The 13,991-nt window shown below is 45.1% G+C and overlaps 1 protein-coding gene across 1 annotated transcript in view; it reads left to right on the top strand.

Annotated features, from left to right (window-relative positions):
- The window catches only part of ITGAE (integrin subunit alpha E), a 150,534-nt gene that overhangs the window by 62,771 nt on the left and 73,772 nt on the right, over positions 1–13,991 (top strand). Inside the window, exons 11-17 of the mRNA XM_044283743.1 lie at positions 737–884; positions 1,229–1,296; positions 1,589–1,730; positions 3,097–3,239; positions 9,730–9,870; positions 9,951–10,166; positions 11,101–11,231. Coding sequence (XP_044139678.1) covers positions 737–884; positions 1,229–1,296; positions 1,589–1,730; positions 3,097–3,239; positions 9,730–9,870; positions 9,951–10,166; positions 11,101–11,231 — 989 coding nt within the window. The remainder of the gene's footprint in view (positions 1–736; positions 885–1,228; positions 1,297–1,588; positions 1,731–3,096; positions 3,240–9,729; positions 9,871–9,950; positions 10,167–11,100; positions 11,232–13,991) is intronic.

The raw sequence follows: 13,991 nt of genomic DNA, 5'->3' as shown, positions 1-13,991 counted from the left end.
ATATATATATATATATATATATACAGAGAGAGAGAGAGCAATAGGTGATGGTTACAGCTCACCTCCTCCCCCTTCCTTCTCAATAACCTTTTGCCGGTTTACAGAGCATGCTCCTCCAGACACTATTTCCATGGTCCATGAGGCTGCTGTATAGTATTTCTCTGAACTGCTATTAACCCAGAAAATCAAAACTGACTAGTATAAATGTTTTAGAAAATGGCTCTAATTAGCACAAAAAATCTTGGCAACACTTTACTTCACTACACATATCTTGGCAAAATTTAGAAAATTGATATAAACTGCATTTACCTGCAAAACTCCCATCGACAGCTGCACTTAATGAACACATGGCTAGTCTGGGACCAGCGCGGCAGATACCATCCCTTGTCAGAGTGCTGTGTAGTTCTGGTACTGGAGCTACTGCAGAACAGCAAGGGTACGGATGTCGGACCCCAATTGATCAGATATTGATGACCTATCCTGAGGATAGGTCATCAATATCAGAATTATGGACAACCATTTTAGCTATGCCTAAGAAATATCTGGAAATCCAGAAGTATGTAAGTGCATGGTAGTAGGTACTTCTAGCGGCATTTTACAGGACTGTTACATGCGGGCGGTAGTGAACATATTTTTGGGCTTTATGTGAACTCTAACTACTTAAATTTATTTAAAAAATATACAGAAATCAAGAACTTTTAGTTTAAATGGTGCTACTTACTGGATTTCTCTACAGGTTGGAGGTGTATTTGACCGAATGAATGCCTATAGAGAGCTAAAGCTTATTGCTACTGATGAAAAAGACCATATCATAAGAGTAGAAGACTACTCCAAACTGGACGGGCTAATCGCTTCCTTGCAGCAGAAGATGGCTGGAATTGAAGGTAAAATCTCCCACTGCAGGACCGCCGTCTTGATCATGTGATATAGCTAAATAAACCATATTTAGTACTTCATTTTATAAATTAATGTGTTGCATGGACCCCCCTAAAATATATGGACATTCATTGATAATAGTTGATGTTGGCACTGGCAGTGCTCAAGAGAAGAGAGTCATACTGGATGTATTTATAAAGTAAACCCCTTGTGTCAGCTAGCATGTCCTACCATGGATAGTTCAGTTATCCACAGCAGACAACCCCTTTAGAAAGTTATTTTTTTCTGCAATACTCTTACTATACCTTCAATTTGTATTCTTATAGTAGGGTAAAACATTGCTTCTCTGCAGGTACTAAAGGTGATTCATTGGAATTTGACTTGGCCGAAGTTGGATTTTCGGCTCATTTGAAGGATAAGGTATGCGAATAAAGCCTGCTCAGTAAGATCTGTTCATGCATTGAATATGGAATATGAATCTTTACTCCAATCAATCAGCCGTATCCACCCAATTCACCAGCCCATAGAACAAAATAGTTTAATCACTTTTGCTATCATATTCTTCAGTCATGTCGAATTTGATCTGCCAAATGTGTCCCAAAGAGAGTCAAATTGTATTGTCATGAATTAGGCCGATCAATTGATTTATCTCTTAAACCTAAATGAATATTTTTTAATTATCTGAAATAATTACCAGTTGGTTTCTGTGCAGGATACTTTGGTGCTGGGAGCAGTGGGTGCCTTTGATTGGTCTGGGGGTTTGGTGGTGTTTTTCAAGGGTGTTGAACCACCTAAAGTGAGATTTCTCAACGAGTCATCTGATCTTTCAAAGACAGTAGACTACAGCTACTTAGGTAAGTACTGAAAAATCTGATCGTTTGTAAGACTGTTCTCAAATAGTTGATTGATTCAACATTAGGTTAAGTTAAGGAAGAACTCCCGCAATTTTTTTTATTCTCTGACATGTTAAAAAGGTACATGATGTAATCTGTAGTGAAGGTACAGTAATCTTCTTACCAGTGTCTGTATATGTGAGCTATCCTCTCCCTTCTGCGTCTTGGCTGTGTCATGTGACCAGAAATCAGACTTTCCCGATAACACAGCATCTTATGTGTGGACAGGAAGTCAGTTTCTCTCTATATTCCTGAAGAAGCCTCAGAAATGAATGGAGAAGTAACTGATTTCCTGTCCTGTGTCAGTTGGAGATTAGACTGGTGGTCACATGACACAGCTAACAATTAGAAGGGAGAGGATAGATCACAAATAGTCACAGATCAGAAGATTACATTCACTACAGATCACATAATTCAACCTTCTAACAGGTCAGAGAACAAAAAATTTTGTGGGAGTTTGAAGTCAATAATTGGCAGACTTCCCTCTATCACTGTGTATACAGAGATAGCTGTCAAACTCTGATAGGACCATCTGCCTAACTTCAAAGTCCAGAATGAGCAGGAATATAAATGTATAAGGGCACTTTCACACTAGCGTTATTCTTCCGGTATTGAGTTCCGTCCAAGGGGCTCTATACCGGAAAAAAACTGATTTTATCCTAATGCATTCTGAAAGCAGAGCAATACGTTCAGGATGCATCAGGATGTCTTCAGTTCAGTCTTTTTGACTTTTCGGAACGGAGATAATAGCGCAACATGCTGCGGTTTTATCTCTGTCCAAAATTTCGGATCAGTTGCCGGAATTGCGGATCCGGCATTTTTTCCCATTGACATGCATTACATTGACATGCGGATCCGGCCCTGAGTGTTCTGGCAAAACAGATCGGCATTGCGGTCTGCGCATGCTCAGACCGAAAAAAATGTGAAAACAATAAATGCCGGATCCGTTTTTCTGGATGACACCGGAGAGACGGATCTGGAATTTCAATGCATTTTTTCATACGGATCAGGATCCTGATCCGTCTGACAAATGCCATCAGTTTGCGTCCGTATTGGCGGATCCGGCGGGCAGTTTCGGCGACGAAACTGCTTGCCGGAATCCTCAGCCGCAAGTGTCAAAGTACCCTAAATTAGAAATTTTTATGAATTTTTTCCCACAAGGCTATATATATCAATATGCTAAGCCTCTCCTGCTCTATCACATGTTGCCTTCAGCTCCGACACCATATTCAACTTGACAGGTTCCCTTTAATGCTATATTTCATGGTGAAATGTGGAGAGAATTCATCACGGGATTTTCATTTTTATTGCATGATACTGAAAACAGGATACAGCGTGAGCACAGCTAAAAGAGGCTTGTCCTCTCTGTACATAGCTGGAGCACCAAGACATTCTGATGTTGGGAAAGTCCTTGTCTTTGAAGAAGATGTTAAACGTTATCATCTCTGGCAAACTCTGACAGGGGAACAGGTAAATCTTGGATATCTATAGTGCCTTTGAATTTTTGGAGCTCTCCAGTGAATCTATAACTGGGTCACGGGGAATGGAATTGTATAGTTGTTATTTCAGAGTTGTACAGTCTCTTTAATTTGTGATCTGACAACACGGCCTCTGTAAATTATTATCCACAGAATCAATCTAAAATTCTGATATTGTCCATTTCCCTAGGTACTGGTTTACGGGACCACCTCTCATTTCTTCTAATATGTCTGTTTTTAGTAAACATTTGTATTATCTATTATATAACAATTCAGGAGCATATTTTCTTAGAAGTCTTTATGGTGCCGCCCCTCTGTTATTGATCATAGAAAATGGTGAATAAATGGTCAATTGAGTGTTACAATTCCCTTTGTCAAAAGCATGTGTCTCTACATAGTTCATCACTGTCAATACTGATTGGACAGTATGAGAAGCAGCACAATCAAAAATTCTAAAAAAAAAGTGGCTGCAAATGTGTTATTTCATGCAGAATACAACTATACTAATATTGGCATGTCAGTAGAGGAAACAAGTCTTCTTTAACTTTTCTCAATCGTATGTGAATTCAAAATATTTGAAAATGAATAAGCTTACACAAGCTAAGTGAATAAATATATTTACTAAGTATGATTAAATATAACACAGACAAATCACATACAGAATAATAAAAAGTAAATAAACAGCACTAGCCTAAATATGCAATATGGGGTAGGGCCCCGGTCAGCCGTGCTATAACACATGGATATCTACCATGTTATAACACTTGACTGACACCCCAGGATGTACAAAAGATAGGGCAAATCAATACTTATATCCTACCTAGGATGAAGTTCCAAGTGGAGTCCCACCTAATTGTAGGTGCAGACTACAGTTATTCCTATCAGCCCCTCTTCTGGTATGCATCACGCATATATGGGAGATCACTCAGAAATGTGGTCTTATCAGCACAATGGGGGATGGATACTATCTCTAACCCACGACATTACAAGGAAAAGTTTATTATACAGAATATTAAAGGTAATAGAAGAGACAGAATTAAAGGGAACATAATTAAAGGGGACAGTACCAATCAGTACTTAAAAATACCCTTACAATACAATTGGCGACCCCATAAATAAATGTACATAGGTGATGACCCGTTCCATACTGCTCAGTCAATATAAGCTCTACCTGTTCTGCTTAATCTGCTCTGTTCTGTACATATCGGTGCTCTTTCTGTCATGGTCTTACCTTCTGCTGTTCTCCTTCGTTTGACATGTGCTGGCGGCCATCTTGGTTTCTGGGTTTCTTGTAGCCTCCCACCCTGCGGCTTCTCCTTCCCACTGGGAGGAGCTGGATGCCTAGCTCATATATATAGGAGGTCTGTGGCTTCAGTTCCTTGCTTGGTCCTCCTGTGTGCACATGCTTCTAAGACTGCTGCTGCTTCTGGTTCCTGATCCTGGCCTCGTCTGACTACCCCGCTGGTTCCTGATCCTGGCTTCGTCTGACTACCCTTCTGGTTCCTGATCCTGGCTTCGTCTGACTACCCCTCTGGTTCCTGACCCCTGGCTTCGCAAGACCCTGCTCCGGTTTAGCCATCCGTTTGGACTTTTGCTTACAGCTTGATTTGCAATAAAGCCTTCTTATTTCCACGTATCTCTTGTTGTACGTCTGGTTCATGGTTCCTTGACATTAGGACCAAGCCATGAATTCTGACGGTACAGGGCCATCCTCGCTACCTACGCTGGTTGCCAGACTTGATCAGCAGGATCACCTGTTGGGTCGGTTCGCTGTGGCGTTGCAAACCCTGCTTGAACGCACGGCTCATTTGGCTTCCGTTGCCGATGGGTCGGTTGTCGCTCCTGGGCCCGCTCCTACTGCCGCTCCGGTTGTTGCGCCAGAGTCTACCCCGACACCTGTTGCTGCGCCTGCGGTGTCTCGGGGTATGACCGGTTCTGACCCCCTTCCACAGCGCTTTGGGGGAGAGCCAACTCAGTGCTGAGGTTTCCTTAACCAGGTGGGCATTTATTTCGAGTTGCTGCCACATGCCTTTCCTACTGAGAGATCAAAGGTGGGCTTCTTGATCTCGCTGCTCTCGGACAAGGCCTTGGCCTGGGCCAGCCCTTTATGGGAGAACAACAATCCGGTGGTTGCCGAGTTTTCCGGTTTTGTTGCTTCTCTTCGGAAGGTATTCGATGTGCCGGCTCGTGCTGCCTCTGCTGCGAAGCTCCTTATGTCCATCAGACAGGGTTCACGATCCGTAGCTGAATACGCCATTGAGTTTCGTACCCTGGCAGCAGAGGTGGGCTGGAATAATGAGGCTCTGGTCGCTGCTTTCTCTCATGGTCTCTCGGATGCCTTGAAGGATGAGGTTGCAGCTAAGGACCTACCAGTGGAGCTCGAGTCTCTTATTTCTTTCCTGATTTTGATTGACACCAGACTCAGGGAGAGACCTTCCTTTAAGGAGAGCCTGCGGAGGTCTTCTAACAGATTGGCGCCTACGTTTGCTGTCCCACCCGTGCCTCCCTCTCCTCCCACGCCTCCTGGGGATGACTTGTCTGGGGGTGAACCCATGCAGCTGGGGTTTGCTCGCCTGTCCGAGGGGGAGAGGGTACTCCGGAGACGCGAGGGCCGATGCATGTACTGTGGTCTCGGTGGGCATTTTCGGTTGGCATGTCCGAACCGTCCGGGAAACGCTCGCACCTGAGATCCTGTCGGGGGCAGATCTTGGGTGGAGTCTCCTCGTCCCCGGTTTCCCGTGTTGACAAACCACTGATCACTGTTGTCCTCTCCTGGGTCGGGGGCTCGGTGACGACCCAGGCGTTGGTGGACTCTGGTGCTGGTGGTTTGTTCATTGATAGTGTGTTCGCTGCCGCCAATTCCATTCCTCTGCAGCCTCGAGGTTCCCCACTGGCTCTTGAGGCGATAGACGGCAGACCCCTTCTGCCGCCACACGTGACTCATGAGACCCTTCCAGTGGGGATAGCCATTGGTGCCGTTCACAGAGAGTCAGTCTGTCTCCAGGTTATTTCGTCTCCACACTACTCGGTGGTCTTGGGGTACCCCTGGCTCCAGAAGCATAATCCGACTTTCGATTGGAGATCGGCCGAGATCCTCTCGTGGTCACCGCAGTGTGGGGCTAGTTGCATCCATGGGCCTGTCAAGTTGCTGTGTACTTCCTCGGACTCTCTGTTGCCTCCTGAATACGAAGAGTACCGGGATGTATTCGATAAGGTGCGCGCGGTTGCCCTACCTCCGCACCGCCCATACGATTGTGCCATAGAGTTACAATCTGGTGCCGTTCCTCCTCGTGGCAAGGTCTATCCACTGTCGGTAGCGGAGAATGAGGCCATGGAGGAGTACGTGAGGGAGGCGCTTTAACGTGGACACATCCGCAAATCCTCGTCCCCGGCAGGGGCTGGATTTTTCTTTGTGAAAAAGAAGGGCGGTGAGTTGAGGCCTTGCATCGATTACAGGGGTCTCAATCGCATCACGATCAAGAACGCTTACCCGATACCCTTGATTTCCGAGCTGTTCGATCGCCTCAAAGGGGCCACGGTCTTTACCAAACTCGACCTGAGGGCGGCATATAACCTGGTAAGGATCAAGGCGGGCGATGAGTGGAAGACCGCGTTTAACACCAGGACCGGTCATTATGAATCCTTGGTTATGCCCTTTGGGTTGTGCAATGCGCCCGCAGTCTTCCAGGAATTCATCAACGATGTTTTCCGTGACCTGTTGCAGCAGTGTGTGGTGGTCTATTTGGATGACATCTTGGTATATTCTGAATCCATGGAGGCCCACATTATGGATGTCAGACGAGTGTTGCAACGGTTACGAGAGAACAGGCTGTTCGGTAAGCTTGAGAAATGCGAATTTCACCGATCCCAGGTAACCTTCTTAGGTTACATCATTTCCGCTGAGGGGTTCTCCATGGATCCTGAGAAGGTTTCGGCTGTCTTACAGTGGCCCCAGCCCAGTGGTCTTCGTGCCCTGCAGTGCTTTTTGGGCTTCGCCAATTATTATCGGAAGTTCATCAGGGACTTTTCTATGCTAGCCAAGCCTCTCACGGATCTGACCAGGAAGGGCAGTAATTTCCAGGTCTGGCCGCTCGAGGCCATCCGAGCTTTTGAGGCTCTAAAGTCCGCCTTTGTGTCGGCTCTGATTCTGTCGCATCCCAACCCTGGGTTGCCCTTTGTCCTCGAGGTGGACGCGTCTGAGACGGGAGTAGGCGCCCTTCTGTCTCAGAGTAGAACACCAGAGGGTCCTCTGCTTCCTTGTGGGTTTTACTCCCGGAAACTGACTTCCGCGGAGTGCAACTATCAGATTGGTGACAGGGAGTTATTGGCCATCGTGCAGGCCCTTAAAGAATGGAGGCACTTGCTCGAGGGTTCGGTGGTTCCGGTTCTCATCCTGACGGACCACAAGAATCTGACCTACCTTTCTGAGGCCAAGAGATTGACACCACGTCAGGCCAGATGGGCTCTGTTCTTGTCACGTTTTAATTACGTGGTCTCCTACCTACCCGGTTCCAAGAACATCAGAGCGGATGCCTTATCACGGCAGTACTCCGAGCTGGGACGTCTCCCTTCATGGCCAATTATGGGTTCCAACCTGCCGTGTTACCGGAGGTATTCTCTCCCCAGGATATTCCGGCGGTGGAGGATCACCTTTCCGTCCTACGTGCTTCTTGGGTACAGATCCAGAGGTCCCTTGAGGTATCTGCGCAGCGCCAGAGACTCCAGGCTGATCGCAGACGAGCGCCCGCTCCTTCCTACCAGGTCGGAGACCGTGTATGGTTGTCCACCCGCAACCTCAACCTTCGAGTGCCCACTCCCAAGCTGACGCCTCGCTTTGTTGGTCCCTTCCGAGTGCTTCGCAGGGTAAACCCGGTAGCCTATGCCCTTGCGCTTCCTCCTGGCATGCGGATCTCCAACGTGTTTCATGTCTCCCTGTTGAAGCCATTGGTGTGTAATCGTTTCACTTCCTCGGTTCCTCGGCCTCGTCCGGTCCAAGTGGGCAATCGTGAGGAGTATGAGGTGAGCAATATCCTGGACTCACGCCTGGTCCGCGGTCGGTTGCAGTTTTTGGTCCATTGGCGTGGTTATGGTCCAGAGGAGCGTTCCTGGGTTCCCTCCGCAGATGTCCATGCTCCTGCCTTGCTCCGAGCCTTCCACGCACGCTTCCCTCAGAAACCGTTCCTTACTCCGCGGAGGAGGGGCCCTTGAGGGGGAGGTACTGTCATGGTCTTACCTTCTGCTGTTCTCCTTCGTTTGACATGTGCTGGCGGCCATCTTGGTTTCTGGGTTTCTTGTAGCCTCCCACCCTGCGGCTTCTCCTTCCCACTGGGAGGAGCTGGATGCCTAGCTCATATATATAGGAGGTCTGTGGCTTCAGTTCCTTGCTTGGTCCTCCTGTGTGCACATGCTTCTAAGACTGCTGCTGCTTCTGGTTCCTGATCCTGGCCTCGTCTGACTACCCCGCTGGTTCCTGATCCTGGCTTCGTCTGACTACCCTTCTGGTTCCTGATCCTGGCTTCGTCTGACTACCCCTCTGGTTCCTGACCCCTGGCTTCGCAAGACCCTGCTCCGGTTTAGCCATCCGTTTGGACTTTTGCTTACAGCTTGATTTGCAATAAAGCCTTCTTATTTCCACGTATCTCTTGTTGTACGTCTGGTTCATGGTTCCTTGACACTTTCTTGCCGGCTCTCCTGCTGGTCCGGGATATAGCCAGCATTTTACAGGCTCCACTACTCTGGGGCAAGCTGCCAAATAATCAGAAGAATGCCACTGCCTTCCCATGGGTCATGCATACCTTTGATAGTTTGGGGCACTTCACTGCTCAGACAGACCCCCCGTTTTCTGGTACCTTTGTAATTTGCCAAAAACCAGTAGCCCTCTTCTGGGGAAAGAAACTTGTTTGTAGTGCACATGTTTAAAAAACATTATATCGTGAAGAAAGTGAATATTTTTACCAGTTTAGGCAGGGTACTATATATGGAGACTTAGTGGCAATTCTCCATGGGAAAAACATATGCAAAGTGGTATCTCCCAAGGAAAGAGAACCATCTCACCAGCGCCACCTCCTAAAGTGGCTCCATATGAGTCAAAGTGTGACTTTTTAACAAGCCTTGCGAAATGACAAGGGAAAGTAGCCAAGCCAACTATTCATTAGGAGACTGCTGTTTTGGGTGCTTGTCCCTCACCAGTACAGAGTAGGATCCTGGCAGGCTTAGGTAGGGTGCTGGCTGTCCTTAAAGAGACCAGACCTGTATGGAGCCTCTTTAGCAGTGCTCCATGGTATGGAGACTTCTTAGCAATGCTCCATGGAAAAAATAGGCAAAGTGGTATCTCCCAGGGGAAGACAACCATTTCGCTAGTGCCACCTTCTGGAAGTGGATCACTATAAATTTACCACTGTTACTCTAAATCTATGGCAAAAGCTGAAACCTTATTAAAGTTTTCTTTTCAAAGTTTCTCTTTTAATTCTGTAATCACACAGCTTGGATCCTACTTTGGTCATCAGCTTTGTGCCATAGATATCGATAAGGATGGAAATACAGATTTTCTTCTGGTTGGGGCACCATTTTACCACATCAAGGGAGAAGAAGGACGAGTCTATCTTTATAAGCTCGGCGTGGAGGTAAAAAGGCAGTTTTCAGAATTATTATCATGTCCTGCATGCTGATGCTTTTTCATTGATCTCATTTTATGTCTGTACAGAGGAACTTCTCACTTGTTGTAAAACTGGAACAACCATACTATTCCTTTGCAAGGTTTGGTTACTCCATAGCTCAGATTGGGGACATCAATCATGATGGATTTCAAGATATTGCTATAGGAGCACCTCTTGAGGGACATTTTGATGATCCAGATGCATTTGGAAGTGTTTACATTTATAACAGTATTGAAAATGGCATCCGCACAACACCATCTCAGGTATGACCCAACACTAAGACTAAAAGACTACTGGTATGTGTAAACTTCTTAACCTCAGCCCCTTCCAACCTTTTCGAAGGGGGCTCCGATGGTAGCCTTGAAACTACTACTGTCTACTTGAATTACACGAATAGTGGTACCAAATAGTAGAATATTGCTAGATTTTAAGGTGTCCGTACACTTTTACCAGCTGTCGTTTGAATGCTCCCATCAAACTGAATACACCTACATACATGGGATATGGACAAACATTTATGTATTGTCAATGAGAAGAGAAGACCAAGCTATTGGCAATGCACCTGATCCCCCCAGGGTTTGGGTCCTTTAAGTCCAGACATACCCCAAACCATCAATAATGCCAACTTTTGGGTGGGGTGTATATAAGCTTTAGGACAAGCCAAATTTATTGAGGTTGTCTGAAAATGTAGGATAATACTAGTATATTCAGGACTGTTGGCAACTCTGCCGAAGCTCCTTGCAAATTTTAATATTCATGATTGTTGAAGTACCTCTTTAAAGGATAATATTTTATCTCATATTGCAATTAAAACTGACAAATACAGTATATCTGTCATTTATATGTGTCCCAGGAGCTCATGTCCCTGTAATTTTCCTCGCTTTCCTGGTTGTAAGAAAATGGACTGTAGAAGGAGCCTCCACACCAACCCCCACCACCCCATCTGCCCTTTCCACGGCAGGAAACAAAGTTGGAGAAACACTTAAGAACTCCGGAGGGTATTAACCAGACTAGCAAACAGGAGGGCAGAATTATCAACTGTTTTCTTGTATCATCCAATTCTAGGTTTATTGTTTCTTAAAAGAGGTTATGCCATACATGGACAGCTGTAGAGCTGTTTCTAGAAGAAAGCAGCCATGTTTATTTAGCAATGTTATCTTATGTTAATTTTACATATATGTTATAATTCCATTTCAGAGAATTAGAGCAACAGTGTTCAAAACAAAGCTGCAGTTCTTTGGTCAATCAATAGATGGAGGCCTGGATATAACTGGAGATGGATATCCTGATATAGTTGTTGGGGCCTTAGGAAATGTTATGGTTCTACAGTAAGTTGTTGAAACGGCAAAGTACAATGCAGCTGGAAAGACATATGAGGTCATTTATCAAACTGGTGTAAAGTAGAACTAGCTTAGTTGCCCATAGCGACCAATCAGATATCCACCTTTCATTTAGGACAGCTCCTTTGGAAAATAAAAGGTGGAATCTGATTGGTTGCTATGGACAACTAAGCCAGTTCTACTTCACACCAGTAATACAGTCCTGATATAAAGTTTTAAACCACTTAAAAAATAATAATAAAAAAAAAATCATATTTAGCATGGCTGGATCTTAACAAGGTTCCAAGTAGAGCTTCAACATGCAACAAGAAGAAATGGGAGTGAGACAAAACATTTTTTGAGCATTCAATTTAATGAAAACAACAAATAAACGGAAACAGCCTGTTTTTCAGCTGATCAAAAGTTTAGGACCACACTTTAAAAAAAAAACTAAACCCCCCCCCCCCAAAACAGAAATCCAACTTCCAAACATGAATTCAGTAATGAGTAACTCCGCCGTTATTGTTTATCAGTTCAAAAATTTGTTTCGGCATGCTTGATTCAAGCGTTTCCATGAGGTGAGTGGGAACATTTCTCCAAGTGGTGAAGACGGCCGCACGAAGGCCATCTACTGTCTGGAACTGTTGTTCATTTTTGTAAACTTCCCTTGTCATCCCCAAAGGTTCTCAATTGGATTTAGATCAGGGGAACCCGCAGGATGATATCACTGTGGTACGGAACGCTATGAAAATTAGATAAAACTAATACTTTATTAATTCAAATAAGGGGGGAAGGGAAAAACTACAACCTATATATAAAATTCTAGATGACCAAACCTAACCACAGTATCTGAAGGCGGATCAAGATTGCACATGAAAACCGCAATAGGCGGTACCGCTCAGGTGTGGATAGGGTCACTAGAAAATCCTAGAACACGCAGGATGGGCCAAAAGAGTGATGTTATTCTCCTGGAAGAAGTCCCTTGTCCTGCGGGCATTGTGTACTGTAGCGTTGTCCTGTTGAAAAACCCAGTCGTTACCACTCAGACGAGGGCCCTCAGTCATGAGGAATGCTCTCTGCAACATCTGGACATAGGCAGCGGCCATTTGATGCCCCTGCACTTCCTGAAGCTCCATTGTTCCACTGAAGGAAAAAGCACCCCAGACCATTATGGGGCTCCCTCCACTGTGGCGCGTAGAAAACATCTCAGGTGGAATTTGCTTGTCATGCCAGTAACGTTGGAAACCATCAGGACCGTCAAGGTTACATTTTTTCTCATCAGAGAATAAAACTTTCTTCCACCTTTGAATGTCCCATGCTCTCTTGCAAAGTCCAAACGAGCAGTTCTGTGGCGTTCAAGGAGGCGAGGTCTTTGAAGACGTTTTTTGTTTTTGAAGCCCTTCAGTCTCAGATGCCATCTGATGGTTATGGGGCTGCAGTCAGCACCAGTAAGGGCCTTAATTTGGGTCCAGGATCGTCCAGTGTCTTGACGGATAGCCAATTGGATCCTCCAGCTCAGTGCTGATGACATTTTTTTGGGTCTTCCACTTGACTTTTTTGTTCCATAACCCTCAGGATCATTTAAGAAATTCCAAATGACTGTCTTACTGCGTCCCACCTTAGCAGCGATGGCCCGCTGTGAGAGACCCTGCTTATGCAGTTCAACAACCTGACCACGTTCAAAAGGGGAGAGTTCTTTTTTGCCTTTGCCATCACAACGTGTGACTACCTGACAGAAAATGACAATGAATCCACATCTTTGCACAGATTTGGCCTTTTAAAGACATGTGGTCCTAAAATTTGGATCAGCGGAAAAACAGCCTGTTTCAGTTTAATTGTTATTTTCAATTAATTGAATGCTCAAAAAATGTTTTGTCTCACTCTCATTTCTTCTTGTTGCATGTTAAAGCTCTACTTGGAACTTTGTTAAGATCCAACAATGTAAAATAAGATTTTTTGCCATTTTTCAAGTGGTCTTAAACTTTTGATCAGGACTGTAAATGATAAATGTCCAGATAAATACACCAGATAAATGACCTCAATAATTTGTAAGGCTGAAAATGCTTCAATATTATTACACTCCAGAAATACATCCAGGCCCCTCTTTTAGTGAATTCACCATCACCACCTCCTCAGGTAGAGACTTCCATAGTCTCACTGCTCTTACCGTAAAGGATCCTCTTCTATATTTGTGTCCCAGTCCTGGGGATAAATAGATGATGGGAGAGATCTATGTACTGACCCCTGATATATTTGTGAGGGTGTAAGCATTATTCACCAATGTTATTGAATGTAAAGGGCATAATGCCTGCAATGTCTTTCTTCTACCAGTAGATGGAGACAAAGTACATATAATGTTACAATGGAGTTGTTCACTATAGAAAAGTTTATATATGTTTTACCGTTCAAAGTTCAAATAATGCTAATTTAGGGGGAGGCTAGGACCCTCAGGAGGGTGATAGGAACTGTAAATACACTTAGAAAATCACTTGCTGCATCACAGTCTTCCTGGAAGGGGAGGAGTTCCGGGGCAGAGCAGGAAGAGATCAGATGGAGGCTGCCTGGTGAATGCTGAGGACATCAGGAGAGAACCTCTGTGGAGCCTGGAAAAGGATTTATGGCTCACAGTGGAGTCTGCCATCAGCACCAAGGGGATATTCGCAGCATTAACTCCGGGAATCACGCCACTGTATGGTCCAGTTCGGGAGTGGACCAGGGAAAGAACTCAAGTCCGCTTAAGTATCCAAGGAACTGTAAGTGCGGCTTCGC

This window comes from Bufo gargarizans, chromosome 3, assembly GCF_014858855.1.
Source record: "Bufo gargarizans isolate SCDJY-AF-19 chromosome 3, ASM1485885v1, whole genome shotgun sequence".
NCBI classification, from domain to species: Eukaryota; Metazoa; Chordata; class Amphibia; order Anura; family Bufonidae; genus Bufo; species Bufo gargarizans.
Note: the sequence above shows the minus strand (reverse complement) of the source record. Positions and strands in the feature narration are given on the sequence as shown.